Source organism: Echinops telfairi, unplaced genomic scaffold (genome assembly GCF_000313985.2).
Source record: "Echinops telfairi isolate 266 unplaced genomic scaffold, ASM31398v2 ScPeMD7_2010;HRSCAF=2546, whole genome shotgun sequence".
Classification (NCBI taxonomy): domain Eukaryota; kingdom Metazoa; phylum Chordata; class Mammalia; order Afrosoricida; family Tenrecidae; genus Echinops; species Echinops telfairi.
The window spans coordinates 24,479,195-24,498,397 of NW_022105908.1; the positions used below are offsets into that span (position 1 = coordinate 24,479,195).

The following is a 19,203-nucleotide window of genomic DNA, read 5'->3' on the forward strand; positions in this document are numbered from 1 at the left end:
GGGTGAATAAGCAAATGTGGTGAAGAAAGCTGTACGTCTCTTTAAACCCAAGCCAAACCCACTGTTATTGATTCAATTCAGACTCCAAGCAACCCCATATAGAGTTGCAAGAGCAGACAGACCCACTCTTCTAGAATGGTCGGTGGGTATTGAATGGCCAGTCTCATGGTTAGTACCCACAGCACCACACGGCTCCTTGATGTCTCAACCAAACCCGCTGCCACTGAGTCGAGTCTGACCCTACATGGGGTTTCCAAGGCAGTTAATTTTTACTGGAGTAGAAAGCCTCACCTTTCTCCCATGGAGCAGTTGCTGAGTTTGAACCACCAACCTTGGAGTTAGTTTTCCAATGCTTACCAGTCTCCTTTCATATGTAGCAGTTCTCTCCTCCCTTTCTTTTTTAATGTCAAAGAGTGCTCAGGTCCCGCCCAACTCCCCTCAACCCTCATCCACTGGCTAAGTGTTTCTTTAGTGCCCAACACACAGAAGCAAGGAAAATCAGGGCCCACAGGGCTTCAATTCCAGCCAGGTGTGGAGGGCAAGTGGGTCCCTGGCTGAGGGGAGCTCCACATCTCCCTGGGGTGGGCGAGCCAGAGTTCTGTGGACTTACCTGCTCCCGAGACAGCCCCATGGGCCTGGGCCTTGAGCCATGACCCAACTAGCTAAGTAGGCCTGGCCCTTTCTTCATCTGTAGGGAGCGGGGCTGGTGTCCTTCACTGAGGTGCTGAGGACAGAGCCTCTTCGTTTGTTCATCCAATGAGGAGTTGCAGGGTCTGGTGTGTGTGTGCTAGACTGGCTTCTCTAAAGAAGCAATACTAGTCATGCTTGTATTTGTATACATATAGAAAGAGATTCATGTCAAGAAATGCCTGTTTTCTATTGAGTTTTTTTTTCTGTCTTACCTTATTATTATTATTCGGGTATGTTTTCATGTCTATGAAATCCAGGATAGGTAAATCTATAGAGCCAGTAGCTGGATTCATGGTTTCCTTGGGGTATGGCAGGGGAGGGTGGGGAGAAATGGGGAGCTACTAACAGTAAGTACAAGAAAGAAGAAAATGTTCTAAAACTGATTGTGGCGATAGATCGTACATCTGAATATGATTGGATCATCGAATTATGTGCTGTGAATTATATGCCAACAGAATGGTTAAAAGAGAGAAGTGGCTCACACAGCTGTAGAAGTGCCTAAATCCAGTCTGGCTCATGTCCGTGGGTCAGCTGCACATTGGGGACCTGAACATGACTCAGGGCGTCCGTTGCGCACAGAGCGGGTGGGGTCCTTCCTTGACCACAGGCTGTGCGTGCACACTCGCCTGGATCGGAGCATGCCTTGGCCGTGGGCCTGGGAGCTGGCCTGAGCAAGCTCCAAGACCTGAGCCAGTTCTGTGCGGATGAAGCTGAGGATGCTGGGAAACAAGCGGGAGGGCTCGGGCAGTGCCTTGCCGCCCCTGCCAGAGAGCCTTGCTCCTCCCTCTGAGGGGTCTGGGGAGCCAGAAAGGGCAGTGAGCTGGTTGTTAGGAAGTTTTTGGCTATAGGGAAGATGAAGTAGATGGGTTTAGTTCTGGTAAAATCATACTGGTGTTGGCCACATGGGAAAGTGCACATCTTGTAAGCGTGAACCTCAGGGAACCCCCCCAGAGTGAATCAGGCCAGGAAGCAGCATCAAGCTTTGCTTCGGCCCCCTCCGGCCTGCACATGTCAAGAGTAACCCTCATCTAAGCCTGATCTCCATCGATTCGTCTCACTTGTCTTTGAGCTCAGTAGGAAGGATCCAGAAGGTCTGAATTTCACTCACAGTTAGCTCTCTTGCAACAGAAGTTCTATAATTCTGTCCCTCAGGCTTGCCTGGCACGGTCATGCTCTCCCGTTGCTGTCCAGTTTCGCATGGGGTGAGCATTGTGGGCAATAGATACTGGGGTCATTTCCTTGGGCTACTATGGGCAGGACTACTGTGCACTTGGGGTAGTGGGTTACACGTTGGCTGCTAACCACAGGTCAGCCGTTCAAAACCACCAGCCACTTTGAGGGAGACAGACGATGCTTTCTACTCCGATAAAGAGTTACGGTCAGTCTCGGAAACCCCCGGGGGCAGTGCTAGCCTGTCCGACAGGGCCACTCTGAGGCAGTGAGTGCGTGTTCTGCAGGCTCCACAGAACACTGGATGCCAGGAGCAGTCATTTGTGACCCTCTCCTGACCAGTCCCCAACAGATTCCTGGCCCTTAGAAAGCAGAGCCCAGGTGGACTCGAGGAGTTTGAAGTCACTGAGGAAGAGGGTGGGGGCAGGGGAGAGGCCAGGACAACCTCCCTGAGCACCTGCTAAGGCTGAAGGAGGTGGTCACAGGTTTGAATGTGCTGAAGAGGAGGATGTGGTGGGAGGCAATGACCGCAGAATGACGCAGGAGGCAGGAAATGCAGCAGCTGGCCAGCCCGGGCCCGCAACGAGGAGCATGGGCTGGGCTCCCAGTGCCAGAATCAAAGGTCCTTCTCTCACCTTCGCACTCTGTCCCTAAGAAGTCACCGGCCAGGGCCGGCCACAGCAAGGAGAGCAGGGGACAGGGTCGAGGATAGGGCAGGCAGGGTGTCCAGTAGGCTCCCTGCGCCATGAGCTGATGGTGGGTCCTCTGTTGCTTAGCTGGTCAAGAGACTATCCGCTGTCGGGGCGAGGAGGGGCAGGGAGCAGCCCCCAGCTACTGCATTCACAGCAGTGATGGGAGTGGCTGCTTTATCTGCCTACAGTGCTCAGCCTGTGCGCTGGGCCTGGATGTCTGCTTCAAACTCACAATCAGATGGGGAGAAAAGGCCGGAGAGGCGGGTGGAGGCCCAGCTGGCCCTTCCTGTGGGAAGGTTCCTGAGGAACTAGAGTTGCCGGTTGACAGTTCTGCAGGAGGAGGTGAGAGGCAAGGCAGACTTGGGAAAGAGCATTTAGACCCATCCAGCCACCTCACCAAATGCCGTCTGGGTTTGAGCCCGTTTCTGAGCCGGCTCTTTGAGGGGAAGCACAGAGTAGGGTGGTGGGCCCTGAGCTGAGGCCCTGCTGTTACTGCCGGCTTTCCCTCGGCCCCAGGAACAGAGAGGCAGAGTCACCGAGGCTGCAGACAACAAAGGAGTTTATTGACTAGCTCCAGCTAGGGCCCAAGTGCTAAGGCATCAACGCAGTGGTCACCAAAGACAAGGACCCCGGCCTGGGGCACAAGCCAAGCTTTTCTACTCTTTACAGGTTACATAAACTGGGTGAAACTATTCCCCCTCACCTCCCCATAGTTCAATGACTTCATCTGGAGACAATTGGTTGTGCAGGTCTTTTTGGTTGACTGGCTCCACTCTCGGGACGTTCCAATTGTGGTCACTCAGAACTTTCCAGGAGCGGTCAGTGTCATTGTGATCTCTCAGACCTTTCCAGGTGTGGTCAGCGTCATTTCGGGGGAGAGGGTGACTTTGTTAGAGAAACGAAACGCAAGGTTGGAAAAATGAAACTTAGGCCTCTTTTACACGGCTCGGCCTGTCATGGAGTCACTGCTGCCTTACGCTGGCTGGGGAGGGATGTGGACCGACAGGCAGGGTTAGAGAAGAAGCAACCGAATTCGTAGGTTCAGCTTCCCAGCCACACCTGAGCTGTCCTTCAAGTCACATAAGAAATAGTTACCGGGTCCCTGTTCTGTGCCGGGCTCTGTTGCAGGCTTTGGGAATACCACAGGGAATGAGAGACACAAGGTCCCTGGAGTGAATACAGTGAGGGGTGAGGGTGGGGAGGCAGGAGATAACTGAGATGGGGCCAGGTTCTGAGAAGGGCCTACCGCAGAGGAATTGGGTTGGGGGTGGGGCTGCCTGGAGAAACCCTTAAAGAGGAGGTGACTGGTAAGCAAGACCCAAGGAAGGAGACTGAGTCAGCCTTGGGGAGAGTGAGGGAGATGTTTCCAGACCAAGGGAGCAGCAGGCCCGAGGGGCTGAGAATGGAAAGTGCTGCGTGGGGGTTCATCGCAGCTTGGACAGCAGAAGCGAAAGGAGGTGGGCGGTGGGGGTGGGGGTGGGAGTAGCCACCTGCATGGCTTGGCTCGTGGCCTCTTCCTCCATCTCTAAAGCCAGCAGCACAGCCTCCTTCAACTCTTTCTCTGACTCTCACCTGCTTACCGCCCGCTTACAAGAACCCTTGTGGTGACCCCGGACTCACCCGGGTAATCCAGGAATCTTCCCATCTCAAGATCCCAATGACACCTGCAGTGTCCCTTTGGCCATGTAAGGTGTAAACATATTTACAGGTTCTGGGGATTCGGTCGTGGACACCTTTGGTAGGGGGTGGGGGTGGGGCCCCTATTCTGCTTAGAGCAGCTGTGTGGAACAACAGGTATCAAGGTGAGCGTTTCCGCACCTACAGGTGTAGTGACGCCGTGCGGTTGAGGGGGTCCCTAGCCACCGAAGGGAGACTCGGAGGACCAAGTCTCAGGACTGGGGGACGTTTAGAGGAGCCAGCACAGGGATCTGAAGAACAAGGGGAGAAAGAGGCTCCAGGAGTCGGTCGGTCACCATGTCCAGGGCGAAAGATGAGTGCCCTGGAATGACAACATGGTGATCACGGGTGACCCAGACAAGAGTTTCCAAGGATGGAAGGCAACTTGGGGTGCGCTAAGCGCGGGGGTGCCTGTTAACTGTGGAGGTCGGGGAGTGATCTATTTCACCATGGAAGACAGGTTTCAGAGTGAAGGGAGGTGAGGACGTGGGGATGGCACCTCCTTCCTGCCCCCACTCTGGGCTCTCTGGTTTGCCCCCCAAACCGCAGTTCTCACGGCATGCCTGTTCAAGAGCACGGGTTAATTGTGAGCTTCACTTTTAAGGAGGCCCTCCTGCTGCCTCCTGCACGAGGATCTTTCACTGTGTCGATTGTCACCACGCCAGGCCTCCGGTCCAGTCCCACTGCCGGCACCTCCAGATGCTCTCTAACAGGATACCACGCGTGGGCGGGCGGCTTTAGAGACAGCAGTTCATTTTCTCATTGTTCTGGAGGCTCTAAGTCCAACCCAGGGTCTGAGCCAGGTGGAGTCCTTCCTTGCCCATAGCCCCAGGCATTCCTTGGTTGCTCACGTGGCCCCTGGCTTCCCTGGAACGTGTGTCTCTGTGACTCGTCTGGTCTTTTTATAACTCAGAAGTGATGTCATTCCATCCCATTCCAGCATGGCCTCATGAACACAACAGAAGAAAGCACTATTTCCAAACAGGACCACAAAGGCCAAGAATTCAATGCCTATTTGTGGGGACACGCTTCAATCTATAACCCCACTCTCTCCTACCGACACCCCCGCAGGATGGGGAACTCGCTCCCTGCCTCTGGACTTCAGGAACAGGGAGAATATTTTGGCTGTTGCCGGACTCTCGGTTGGGAGAAGGATGGGGTATTCTACTCCTGTAAGCATTTGCGGTCTCAGAACTCTGGGGGCAGTTCTACCCTGTCCTACAGGGTCGCTATGAGTCAGCAACGACCCGTTGGCCATGAGTTTGGTTTGGATTTTTTTGGACGCCGTTGTCTCCCTGGTCTGGGTTCAGGGTGAGAGGCAAGATGTCTGTAGTTGGGAATGACCAGGCTGAGACAGTCACTCTCAAACCTCCAGTTCTGACTGATTCGGGGGACGTGCACCTGGTGACCCACTGGTGTGTACCCACTGTGACCCACAAACACTCAGCGCAGGTGGGGCCCGCAGGAGAGCTTCCTGGTTCCCCACCAACTCTAGCAAGAGGGGACCACCCCATCTCCTTCAGGGCAGGTAGGCAGGCAGGCAGAAAGGGGCTGTGCTTCATCCTCTCCTGCCTGCAGCTGCGCAAAGCAGAGGTTGAGCAAATACCTCTCCCATAATGCAAATCTGCAGTCCCGGGAGCTGTGGACCGACAACGGAAGTCTGTGGCGGGAAAGGCAGCAGGGGGAAGGGCATTGGCAGCCAGGTCAGCATGTCCATTCACTCTCCCACTCAGGCTCCTGGTCACCAGCCCTCAAGACAACCACTCAGCAAGGTTCCTGCATCGATGCACCCTCAACACAACCTGTCAGCAAGGCCCCTGCACTGGTGCACCCTCGGCACCGATCGATTGCCAACCAGTCGGTGAGTCAGCTCAGCTCCAAGGAAGGGAGGTGGCTAGGTCTTCCTTTCCGGGAATCCTGTCCTCAAGACCCCATGCCTTCACCCCTGCACCCGCCTACCTCACCCAAGACTCCAAGATGGCCCATGATCACTCACCCTATCTGAAGGCCCAACCTCCTCCCAACCCCGATACCAATCCTGACCCAGCCCTAATAATCAATGACAACTAGAGTTTATTAAAAGGAGTCCTGGTGGCTTAGTGGTTACTCATTGGGCTGTGATCCTCCTGGTCAGCGGTTCGAAACCTGCTGCAGCTCCGCAGGAGAAAGACTGGGCTTTCTACTTCCACAAACAGTTACGGTCTCAGAAAGCCTCTGGGGGTCGCTATGAGTCAGCTCTGATGTGCCAGGAGCTTCCCCAGTGCCTCACACTGTACTTATAAAAGGCATCACTAGCAATTCACCCTGGCAGCCAGGCCAGTTTACAGAAAAAGAAATGATGGAATTCAGAGACCTTCCATCCTTTGGTTGCAGGATCTGGGTGCTGTAATTGGGTAGAGCTCTCTGCTCCTATCCCAAAGGCTGGTGGTTCAAGGCCATTCAGAGGTCCTTTGGGAGACAAGCCTTTTACTGTATTTCTGAAAAGTTAACATTGGATGTTCTATGGAGCCACAACAGATCATTCTGAGAGAAGAATCTTGCTTTTTCAAACAAGGGGAAATCCCAGACTCCCGGCTTTTTGGGGAACCATGGAAGCTGGGATAAACTCCTGAGACGGTTGCCAGGTGACAGTCTTTAAACTTAAAGCAAAATAGGCCCAGAAGTCAACTAATTAGGAATGCTTGCCTTAAGCAGCATATTCATTTTAGATTTGTATTTATGGGATCGAATTGGCCAGCACAACTCAAAGGATTAAAAGGGGCCTTCGAGGCAGTGAATTATCGGGGAGGAAAAGGCGGGTGAGAGGGTTGCCCCACTCACAGGATGCCATCTGTGTCCCTGAGCTGTACGCAAAGTGTAGAATTAGTCTGTGCTCTGCTCGGTTCATGCCTCTTGGCAACAGCAAAACAAAAGCAAATAAACATCTTGAAAAAGAAAGCCCCGCGGAGCCACGTTCTCCTCCCACCTCTGTGGAGTTTCCATGAGCTGGAATCAACTTGAAGGCTGGAGTGGAGTTTCCATGAGTTGGAATCACCTGGTTCGATGCATGGTTTGTTGCTTCATTAAGGCCACACGTCTGGCTTTGGTAACACCCACAGGTCTGCTGTGTCGTGGGGGGAACCGTGAGTCTATTTAAATTAAAACAAGCCAAGAGTTTTATCACAGCCAGAAGAAAATTGCTTTTCAAAATAGGGCCACATGGAATCAAGAGAATCTACAGTGTTACCGAAACAAATAAAAGCAGAAAAACACAAGTCACAGGGTGGGCTCGAGTGGTCTGGGGGGTCAGCACCGACAGCTAGGGTCTTGGCTGACCTCTTTGCAGGGGCTGGTCTCCTTTGCAAGGATGGCTCCAGGTAGCAGGATTGGGCTAGCTACGAGTTTCCTGGACTAGCTGTTACACTATAAACACAGGGTACTGGGTCAGGAAAACATCTTTCTAGGGGTCGGGGAGACAGGGGTATTTCCCGGAGATCTGGTCTCACCACTATGTCATGGTTCACTTTTTGTCCAACACCTGCACAAATCAAATCATCTTCTCTTCCTATTGGCCAATTCTAAATGGCACACCCCCCCCACTCATACTACTTATATCCAGGTCAAAGGTGAAAGGTGGAAATTGTCCTTTATAGAAGTGGCAGCTCGACACGGGAGCTCATAAAACCAAATGGAGCGGATGTGGTTCACGGGTTGCTAGAGGCCTGAGTTCTGTCAAATGCCTTCAGAGTTTAAGACTCCTGATGAATACAAACTCCAATCTGCCCGACTCCATAATTCAACCCCCGCAGCCCAGCCCCTCATGCCTCCACTGGGTCCAAAACGCGATGCCACCCAGTCTAAGGATGGCCCACGGCTGCTGGGTTAATTCCAGCTCGCTGCCACCCTGTGGAGCTGTGGATCCAGATCCAGGCTGTGGATCTGGATGCAGACAGACAGCTTCATCTTTCTCCCGTGGAATGGCCGGGGTGTTTGAACTGCCAACCTTTGGGTCAGGAGCCCAACACTTCACCAATTGCAAAGAAATACGTTTCCTTTGTCGTACATTACATTCACAGACGATTCTGACGCGTCTCGACCCTTTAGGACAGGGTAGACCTGCTCCTGTGGGCTTCCCAGACTGTGACTCCTTATGGGCGTAGAGAGTCCCATCTTTCTCCCATGGAGTGGCCAATGGTTTCAAAATGCTGACCTTGTACTTAGCAGCGCAATGTGTAACCATGGTGCCACCGGGGCTCCTGGCCTATTGGAGGCACTAATGGATGTTATTTGAAAGAATGGACAGACGGACGCCCTTCATGCATTAGTCACACACACTCATCTCACCAACTTGAATCCAGTCCCACATTTGCGGTGGCAACGTGGCGGGATGAAGCCAAGCCTCAGCCCCGTGAGAAGCCCCTTGTTGAACAGAATGGTTTCAGGGCGACTGGCTGACGGGATGGCTCCAGACTAAGACACTGTCCTGACAGTTCCTCATGGGACTGGGGCCAAGGGGGTCCCGGGCCCTGCTGGCTTCAGGGTTGCCGCTCAATGTCCCTCCCTCCTTATCTGGATTTAACTCTTTCAGAGCATGTGCCCATGCCAAAGGGAAGGCATCAGGGAGTGACGATTGCTCGGAACCGCCACGGTGTTTTGGTGAGTGGGCCTCAGGTGGAAGGGCCCTAGGGAGGCTGTCGCAGACTCTATGGATGCCCCCTAGTACTACCCGCTGTGGCTGACCTGACGTTGCTACCACTTCTAACTGCCATGTGGCCCTCAGCTGTCTCCTATGGCCTTGGCCTCTATATGGCCCAGCACGGGCTCAGGTGCTGACCTAACTTTGACCCCAGCATGGACCTCTCTACCCTGGGGAAAGTGGTTCCTGTGCCCCTGCCTGGTCCTCAGTCCAGGGATGGGGACGCTGCAACTAGGGGATCTGGGTTGGAGGTGATCAGGCCTTCTCTCTATCTTTTCCTCCCTCTCCCAGATTTGCATTCAAGTGAGATCCCGGACGCCCCACAGCCTCACCCCAGAACTCACAGGGGCCTGCAGCCTACTGGGCCCTGACTTCCAACTTCAGGCCCAAGTCAGCTTCTCCAACCTGGGTGAGGAATAGACCCTCACTGGCCTGAGTCACCTCAAAAAAGATGTCCTTGGGTCCTGAAGGGAAGATACCAGCCCCCTGAATATGCTCAGGGGACACGACTCCCATGTGCTCCCTAAAAGAACCAGGCGGAGCTAAGTGTGGGCTTGTCTAGAGTTTGCTCTGGTTCTCATCTGATCCACGTTGCTTGGTTTTTTTGAAGAAAATCTCCTGGATCCAGATGTGCGCGTGGATGCTAGAGACTGCTATGGGAACAAGAATGGGAATGGGGAGTCAGCCAGGTGTCGCCGGGCGCTGGAGGAGGTGGAAGAAGAAGAGGAGGAGGAAGCTGGTGAGAAGAGCCTAATCTAGGTGCTCCCAGGAGCTGTCAGGGCCAACTCCTCCATCCTCCCCAAACCTGGCACCCTGCTGGGGGAGGTGTGCGTGGTCCCTGGAAGTGGCGAGACGCTATGAGCCTGGTCAGCCCTGATGCTCCCCCTGAGAGAGCAAGCACAGCTAGAGAGCGTGGAGCGAGGGAGCACAGGGGTCTAGCTTTCTCTCAGCCTGGGAGACAAAAGCTTCCCTCTTGAGCCCTTCACTCACTTCCTCCCTGAACCAAGCCTTGTTGCTGTTACGGAGGAGCACTGTTGAGTTGATTTCAACTCAGAGCCTGCCCCGTGACCGAGCGGAAAGTGCCCCTCAGGAGAAGGCCAGGTTTTTTTACTCTCTTGGAGTTCTTGGGTGGGGGGGTGCTATTGACGCCACCCAGGCAGGCTTGGGCTTCACAATCCCTCACCCTGGTCTCAAGTCTCGCTCCCCCTCCGGACCCAGGCACCGAGATTGCAATTGTCTTGGACGGTTCAGGCAGCATCAGCCCCCCAGACTTCCAGAAAGCCAAAGACTTCATCTCCAAAATGATGAGGGGGATCTATGAGAAGTGCTTCGAGGTGAGTTTCCTTGCGAGCTGGTCTCGCGCGTGTACGCATCTCCCAGAGGTAACTGTTGCTGTGGATTAGACTACTTCCAAGCAGCCACCACTGCCTTTGCTCCCAATTCTGCGGCTCAGCTATTTGGACTGGGCTGCACTGGGCGGTTCTTCTGCTGGTCTCGCAGGCTGTTGCTTGCCTCCCTTGTCTGCCTGACAACTGGTGCTGGCTGTTCGCTGGACCACGTGACTCCAGCCGGTCAAGCCAACTGTTTCATGGCCAAAGCAGACCCAGAGGACAAGCCCTTTATGTTTCTCGGATTCCATCACATGTGCTTGATGTCCCACTGGCCAAAGCCAGTCACACGGTTCATTCATTCCAATTCCATAATCAATCTGGAGGGGGACTATACAGGAACATGTAATTCACTGTTAGTGTCACAGTCCTATTTTCTTGGAGAGTCACCTCTGGCCAGGGGACAAGGTAGAATCAGAAGGTCCCTCCTCTGCTTCCAGGAGAGGCCATCCATGGGGCAGGGGTGGCCTTGGGCATGACCACTCTGCCAACCTGAGCCCCACCTTGGCTTATCCCCTGCAGTGCAGCTTCGCCCTGGTGCAATATGGGACAGTGATCCAGACTGAATTTGACCTTCGGGACAGCCAGGATGAGTTGGCCTCCCTGGCCCGAGTCCAGAACATCATTCAAGTGGGGAACGTCACCAAGACTGCCTCAGCGATGCAGCATGTCCTGTGAGTGTCGACTGGGGGCCAGCTAGTGGCCCTGCTCAGAGGCATCCTGTCTGAAGAACTAGAGCCTCGACCAGGAGGGGATCAGGTCTACGTCGACGATGAAACATTTAGAACGGGCAAATATGCATAAAGTCTACTGGTGGTTACCAGGAAAGGGGCGGGGTGGGGGGGGGGGAAGAGGGGGAGGCCTGGCTATCTCAGCTGTTGATGCTGATGGCAAGTTTGGTGCAGAAACAGGTGATGGCTGCACTCCATGATGGATGTCATCAAGGGCACTGGACCGTACATGGAAAGCAGGCTGAATTGGCAGATATTGAGTTATATATATATTGTAACTATATTGAACATGAGATTTAAAAAAAATAGAAGATCAGAATTCTCGCTCTTCCCTGGCTGTGTGGTCATTCAGTCCAGCCTCGGCCACCCCGACGACTGCCCTCCCCAAATTCTTCCAGAAACATCCTTTTGTGAGAAGCAGTAGAGCAGTGTCCAGGCTGGCTGGGTCCAAGTCCCAGCTCCAGTCTGAGTTGTGTGTGACCTTGTGCAAATGGGCTAACCTCTCTGTGGTCCAAATTCTTCACTTGTAAAGTGAAGATAATAACGATCCTTGTCTCATGGGATTTTAAAGTGAGGGTTGTGTAAGCCAGGGCATAGTGGTTGCAAGTTTGGTTGCTAACTGCAAGGTCAGCAGTTCAAAACCGCTAGCCACTCTGAGGGAGAAAGAGGAGGCTTTCTACTTCGGGAAAGAGTTATAGCCTCGGAAACCCACAGGGGCAGTTCTACCCTGTCCTGTAGGGTCTCCAGCATTGGAATCAGCCAGAGGGCGGCGAGTTTGATTTGGGTTTGCATGTCAGACAAGAGTCCAATTGCTCCTGAGGGTTTGGGAGACTGTAGATTTATTTCTGTGGAAGCAGACAGCCTCATCTTCCCCACAAGGAGTGGCTGGGTGGAGGGTGGGTGGGGCTGCTGTGGGCAGCCGTGCAATGCTTAACCCACTGAGTCACCAGGACTCCCCTTGGAGGGTTCGATGGGTTAGAATACATATAGCGTTTACAAGAGCCTAGCCCAGCCTTCTTAAGTATTATGTAGGAATTAGCCATCGTGATCAGTATCCTGATTATTTCTTACTATCACGATTACTCCTGCACACACCTAAAAGGAATGGGCTCAAGGACCGCCCCACACCTTTGGAGGAGAAGCAGGTAAGGCACGGAAACACCTGGATGACAGCCCACTTCTCCCTAGCCTCACAGTGGGATGCCAGGGCCATCACTGCCCCACCATCGGGGGAGGGAACACAATTCCTGATTCTAAAACAGGTCCAGGAATGCAGTCCTCTAGCAAAGCTCCCCTCTTCTTTCCTCCCCCTACCCAGAGACAATGTCTTCACGCCCAGCGGTGGCTCCAGGGAAAGGGCAGCCAAGGTCATGGTGGTGCTCACAGACGGGGACATATTCATGGACCCCCTCAATCTCAGCACTGTCATCAGCTCCCCCAAGATGAAGGGTGTCGAGCGCTTTGCCATCGGGGTAAGAACCAGATGTACTCTCAGATAGATCTGGGGAGGGGCCAGAGCACCTGGTTCCCCATCATCCTCTGTAAACAGATTACAAAATCCTCAGAGTCACAAAGGCACATCTCCTGATCTGCAACTCCACCCCCCTCCCCGCACCTCTCCCAGGGCCTGGCCTCAGGTCTCCTCACCGAAAGCTCACATCCATTTGGTAGTGGCAGCTCACTTAGCCCAGCAGGGATGGCAGGGGGGTGGGGGGCATCGGACACCAGGGCTGGTTCCTGAAGCGGAGCTGAGCGCTGGAGGACAGACAGGAACAGGGCCATCAGGGGAGATGGGCAGCCTGCCGAGGTGACCAGGAGCTTGTTGTGCGCAGGAAAGCAGGCCCTTTGATGAAACCAAGCCCAGAGGGGGCAGGGGTGGAAGGAGCTGGGTGATGGAGGGTGCTCAGGGCTGGAGGGAGCCAGCCGGCCATTCAGGGAGCTGACGTAGCACCGGGCACCTCTGCGCAGGTAGGGGATGCGTTCCAGAAGGTGACCTCTGATCGGGAGCTGAAGCAGATCGCCTCCGATGAGACACATGCTTTCAAGGTGACCAACTACTCGGGGCTGGAGGGGCTGCTGAGCAGACTGCAGCAGAAGATTATCCACGTGGAAGGTGAGCGCACCGGGTCCCGGGGAGCAAGGCTGAGTGGGACTGTCCCTCGGCTCCATCTCCCCTCACCCCCACCTCCCCTGGCTCCTTGGCTTCCAGGTGCGGGCGGAGATGCCATTCGCTTCCAGCTGGCACAGGTCGGGTTCAGCGCCGAGCTCCTGGGTGAGGTATGTGGCACCAGAGGAGGGGCCCACCGACACTCACGCATCCAGAGGCAGAGCCCCACCATCTCCGGAGGAGGGGGTAGGGGTATCTCTGATGGAACATCCTTACCAGGACCTTTCAGGAGAAGAATGGCCCTATTTATTGCCCATCCAGGCACTGCCATTGAGCTGATTCCAACTCACAGAGACCCTATAGGACAGCACAGACGTGCCCCTGTGGGTTTCCAAGGCTATAAATCTTGTCAGGAGTAGAAAACTCCATCTTCCTCCCAGGGAACTACGGGTGGTTTTGAACTGCTGACCTTGTGTTGAACAGCCCCATGTGTAACCCACTACATGACCCAACACCCAAACCCACACTCACTGCCATCAAGCCGATGCCGATTGACAGCAACCCCGTGGGACGTGGTAGAGCTGTCCCTGGGAGCTGCTGAGACTTCAATTCTTCTTTCTTCTTTCTTCTTTTTAAAATCATTTTATTTTCTATTTTTATTTATTTTTAATCGTTTTATTAGGGGCTCATACAACTCTTATCACAATCCATACACACATCAGTTGTGTAAAGCACATTTATACATTCATTGCCCTCATCATTCTCAAAACATTTTGTTTGCTCTCCACTTAAGCCCCTGGCATCAGGTCTTCATTTTTTCCCCTCTCTCCCCGTTCCCCCCTCCCTCCTGAGCCCTTGATAAGCTATAAATTATTATTAAAATCATTTTATTGGGAGCTCTTGCAGATATCATAGCAGTCCATAATTCAGTTCGATCAAGCATAATTGTACAATTGCTGCCACCATCGGTTTCAAAACATTTTCTTTTTTAAAATTTTCTTTCCTCTTGAATTCTTTGCTATCAGTCCCCCTTATCCCCTCCCTCCCCCACCCTACCCCCAGAAACCCTTATTATTATTATTATATTATATATCATTATTATTACCTATAATATTTTGCTGTATCTTCCACCATCCCATGTATACGTTCACCTGCAAGTCTGTTACTCGTTCCCCTTGAGTGGGGTTATCCAGTCATCATTACTATCAGTTCTTGCTCCTCGTGGAATAGTTACTCCCATGACTGTTTCTGAAGGGTTTATCTATCTTGGGTTTCATGCATCGAACACTTTTAATTATACAAATGAACATACACAGGTCTAACAAGATTAATGAGGTACAACTAGGACCATAACTGGAAGGGGAGGAAATACTAAAGAACTAGAGGGTAGTTAGGTGTTTCTCAGTGCTGTACTGCACCCTGGAGAGATCATCCCTTCCATGTGGCCCTTCCGTGAGGGACTGTCCAACTACCTTACAGGTGGGTTGTGGGCCTCCACTTTGTCCACACTCCTTCACTTCTATTTGATTGCTTGGTTTTGTTTTTGAACTTCTGATACCTGTTCCCGTCAACACCTCGTGATCAGAGAGGCTGGTGTGCTTCTTCCATGTGGGCTTTGTTGCTTCCCTGCTGGAGAGCCACTTGTTGAACTATATGCCTTTAAGACCCCAGACGCTTTATCTTTTAATAGTTGGGCACCATCAGCTTTCGTCAGCCCATTTGCTTATGCACCCATATTGTCTTCAGCAATCGTGTCAGGAAGGTGAGTATCATACAGTGCTGCATTATTAGAACAAACCATTCTTGTACCGAGGTAAGATTTAAGTAGAGGCCCAAAGTCCATCTGCTTCCTTGTTATATTTAAATATACATATATATATTTATACTTATATATATAATTTTTACTTTCTTGTTCTTACCTCTTTTTCTTTCCTCCTGCCCCACTATCATGTTTACCCGTCATTCACCTCTCAGATACATTTCAATTGATCAAACACGACCAGGAATGCTAGACCCCCCTCACTGTCAACTTTAGAGTCCTTGATATTCCCCTGTCCCTGCTGTTATTGGGGCACCACTCCCCTCTCCACCACCTCCTCCTCTCCCATGCCCCCACTGTGCTGTCTCCTTGGGATTGCTTACCCTGCCTATCTTGGACACTAACGAGAGAGACAGAGAGAGACAGAGACAGAGAGAGAGCATGCAAACAGTTCCAAGTCTTAACTGTTGTCCTGGCCCAGAATAGATGGGTATTTTCTGTTAAATAGGGAGCAGGCCCTGTTATATAATCCATCAGTCTGACAGCACTTAGACTCTTTTAGTCCTGAGCATGCGTGACCCAGGGGCAGCCTTCACAAGACCCCATTGCTCTTCCTGCAGTCAAGGATGGAGGGGTCTAGTGCCCCACCCCACCCCATTACTTTACACCTTTAGCCTTGCAGTGTGGCCCCCTTGTGAATCTCCCCTACCATGACTGTAATTCTCTGCAGGCGTAGACAGCCTGGTCTTTCTCTCAAACTGCTGACCCAAGCACGCAGCCCAACGGCCTAACCACTACCCCTCCAGGACCCGGATATTTCTAAGTGTGGTTTGGTCCCAGGTGTGCACCATGGGCAATTGCCCCTAATTCAGCGTAGAAAAAGGGGTTTCGCCTGGCTGGGCTTGCCAATCAACCTGCTGACTTCTCCCCACTGACGGGACTGGCCCCTACTGGTGCTTTCCAGTACACATTGTCCTAAAGGGGAATGAGCGCCAACGATCTTGCTCAATTATCATTAAAAAAAAAAAAAAGCGTTATACCTGAGCCCTGGCCACTTTCTGCGCAGAGGAGGGTGCATGCTGGAGACTCAGGGATGCGGTGTTGGGCGCGTCAAGGGAAGGGGCACCAGGCCTGCCGCGCTGGCCCCTCGGTACCTCCTGCTCAGAAAGCGTCCATCCCGTGTCCCCGCAGAAGCAGGTGCTGCTGGGCGCCGTGGGAGCCTTTAACTGGTCCGGGGGTGCGCTGCTCTACAACCTGAGCAGCCATCGGGGACACTTCCTGCAGCCGACCGCGGGGGACAGCGAGGCTGCGCAGTACTGCTACCTCGGTGAGGGCGGGGCCTGGGCCTGGAACCCCGCCTGGCGCTGCGCATTAGGCTTCCTGGTCCAAATGGTGGTTTTTGGCGAGTCGCGTGGATGAGAGGGAGGGGGTGGCCTGGTGAGGGATCCCCGAGGCTGAGGAATAGGATGTCCACAGTGGGGATACCGAGGCATGGGGGACGCTGGGCGGCTGCTTAGGGGAAGGCAGTGAACCTCGGTCCTTATACACTGCGTGGGGGGAGGGGAACACACGAACTGCCTGTATTTTTAGTGAGGCTGTCTGTGTGAGTGACCTATGACCTTGTGAGTGGGAGCACTCTATGAGGTGACAGGAGTGGACGGGCGATCCCCCATTCACCGTGCCCCCCGTCCCCCTCCCCCCAGGTTACTCGGTGGCTGTCCTACACAGGACTGGTGGCCTTTCCTATGTGGCGGGGGCTCCGAAGCATCTTCACCATGGGGCAGTGTTTGAATCTTGGAAGGAGGGTCCTGAAGCTAGCTTCCTTCTAGTGTTGGAGGGCGACCAGGTACCTGGGGACACCCCTCTCCTTACACAGGGGACCCTGAGGAGCACAGACCTCAGGACACACTGTGGGTCAGAGGCCAGCCCGGCAGGCAGCACACTGACTTCTGGGCAGGGTTCTGGCGGTACTTAGGGGCTGGTGTGGACTCTGCATGGCTGCCCCCCTCCCCCCACACACACACTGTGGAGTAGCTAGCTCATGCGTTCTGGGGCTAATCAAAGGGTTGGGGTGTGTGTATCAAGTCCACCCAGAGAGCCTCGGAAGAAAGGCCTGGTGATCCACTTCTGAAAATTCAGCCATTGAAGGCCCTATGGAGCCCCGATCTGCTCCAAGCCCCAAGGGGTGGCCAGGAGTCAGAGCCGTCAGGTGGTAGAGGTGGGGCTGCTCACCACCACCCCTACACCTGGTCGACTCTGATGAGCAAGTTGCCCAGGTAGGACCAACCTCTGGTGGTCCTGGCAGAGTAGAGATTGAGCCCCCTGTGAGGAGGGGAGAGACCCTCCTGTTGGACCTAGTCCCCCCTCGGCTGTAGATGGGGTCCTATTTTGGCTCCGAGCTGTGCCCTGTGGACATCGACATGGATGGGACCACGGACTTCTTGCTGGTGGCCGCTCCGTTTTACCACGTCCTTGGGGAAGAAGGCAGAGTCTACATGTACCGCGTGAATCAGCAGGTGGGAGCGCTGCTGACCCACAGGCCCTCAGCCAGCAGAGCTGGCCCTGCCCCTGCCCCAGAAGGCCATGGGGGTGGGAGGGGCTTCTGGGTGGAAAGGTGGGTGGATATCCAAAAGCAGTAGGGTAGCTTTCTTTCTCCTCCCTTCTCCCCACCTTCCTCAACCAAGCCTTGATGCTCACGCTTAAGGCTGCATGTTTGCCCATGAGCGCCTTCATTTCTTGCAGTATGTGCAGGAGAAAATGGCCATCCCATTCTACATATGAAAAAACTGAGACCTATTGATGTACAGGCTTGCTCAAGCTTATATAGCAGATCTGATAGAACCAAGACCAGATGGAATCTGTGCCTCCCAATGGCCATCCAGTGCCCCTACCCTGGGACAGGGAGCAGAAGGGGCAGGCTCTGGGTCCTGACCTGCAAGTCAGGAGGAGCCCTGTCACCAGCTCACTGTGTGACCGTGGGCAGGCCCCTTGCCTTAGATTCCCCACTAGACAATGAGCCCAGTGTGTGGGTCTCCTGGGTGGACACGGGGTGGGTGGCCCACACCCTTCTTCTGAGGGCTGAGCAGCTGTCTGTTTTACAGGCAGGGTCTTTCTCCTTGGCACACGTGCTGAGTGGACACCCCGGGTTCAAAGATGCCCGGTTTGGCTTTGCCATGGCGGCTCTTGGGGACATCAGTCAGGATAAGTTCACAGATGTGGCCATCGGGGCCCCCCTGGAGGGTTTCAGCGCTGAGGATGGCGCCAGCTTCGGCAGCGTGTACATCTACAATGGGCACCAGGACGGCCTCTCCGCCCAGCCCTCGCAGGTGAGCCCACCTTGAAGGTAAACCCGCCTGAAGGTGAGTCGTGGGGCTTCACAGTGCTCACTCCCCTTGCCTGTATCCTGGGGTTCTTGCCTCCCCCAGTTACAGGGCTGCAGCCTGAGCCAGCTCCAGGCCCCAGTGCGGGCACGCCTGAGGGGGGGCACCCCCCCCCCCAGATTCTTCAGCATTCCCAACACTGGGCCTGCCCCAGGTCTCTCATCCTCTCTTTCTGCCCTTCTCTGGCTCCTGATCCCACCTAGCCCCTCCAAGCATTAACTGACCTGTGGGGGTCCACTGGCGAATTCTCACGGGGCATCTTTTCTGGGCTCTCTCAAGTACCCCAGCCTCAAACTGCGTGCCTCGGGAAACTCTGGAAACACTCCGTGGCCCACTCTCACCCAGCAGAGCCTCCTCCCCCTGCCCCGACCCCAGACTTGCTGCCCATCTGCAGCCCCTCTCCCTCCACCACCCAGACGGGGACCCTTGGGTAGCTCAGCCCGCCCGCCCCCCTCAGTCTACACAGCTGGGCAGACCCAGGTCCTAAAGATGCTACTTTCTCCTCTCTCCCCAATCCAGCCCCTCCTTCTCACCCCCCTCCACTGCCCTCCCCTGGCCTGCCCCCTTCCCTTAGCCTCACCAGCACCTTCAGTGCAATTTTGTGATCATGGTACATCTTCAAAAGGAGCCCGCCCACTCCATGTCCATGTCCAGTCAGTCTGGGGACAACTCAAATGCCCCCTGCCACCCAGGCTGCTCCTGATGTCCTGGCTGGTTCCTCAGAGGGCCCTCCCCTTTCCTGACTTCCTTTCTCACTTCTCTCACCATTACCCCCCACCCCACCCTGATTTCAAGTCCCCCCCACTCCACCCACTACCCCCTCACCCCCACCTTAAGGCCCCTTTCAAAGCCAAGTGCCTTTGGGAAATCTTGCCTTTCCCCTCCCAGTAGGTGGATAGAGGGCTTCCCCAGGGTGGGGACCTTGCCTCATCGA

General features: G+C 54.2%; 1 protein-coding gene across 1 annotated transcript in view; it reads left to right on the forward strand.

Moving 5' to 3' along the window:
* The window catches only part of ITGAE (integrin subunit alpha E), a 60,840-nt gene that overhangs the window by 3,182 nt on the left and 38,455 nt on the right, over positions 1-19,203 (forward strand). The window contains exons 3-15 of the mRNA XM_045293337.1: positions 5,963-6,090; positions 8,797-8,864; positions 9,196-9,313; positions 9,515-9,643; positions 10,123-10,238; positions 10,815-10,966; positions 12,342-12,495; positions 12,992-13,136; positions 13,233-13,300; positions 16,081-16,216; positions 16,593-16,735; positions 17,265-17,405; positions 17,991-18,215. Coding sequence (XP_045149272.1) covers positions 5,963-6,090; positions 8,797-8,864; positions 9,196-9,313; positions 9,515-9,643; positions 10,123-10,238; positions 10,815-10,966; positions 12,342-12,495; positions 12,992-13,136; positions 13,233-13,300; positions 16,081-16,216; positions 16,593-16,735; positions 17,265-17,405; positions 17,991-18,215 — 1,723 coding nt within the window. The remainder of the gene's footprint in view (positions 1-5,962; positions 6,091-8,796; positions 8,865-9,195; positions 9,314-9,514; positions 9,644-10,122; positions 10,239-10,814; positions 10,967-12,341; positions 12,496-12,991; positions 13,137-13,232; positions 13,301-16,080; positions 16,217-16,592; positions 16,736-17,264; positions 17,406-17,990; positions 18,216-19,203) is intronic.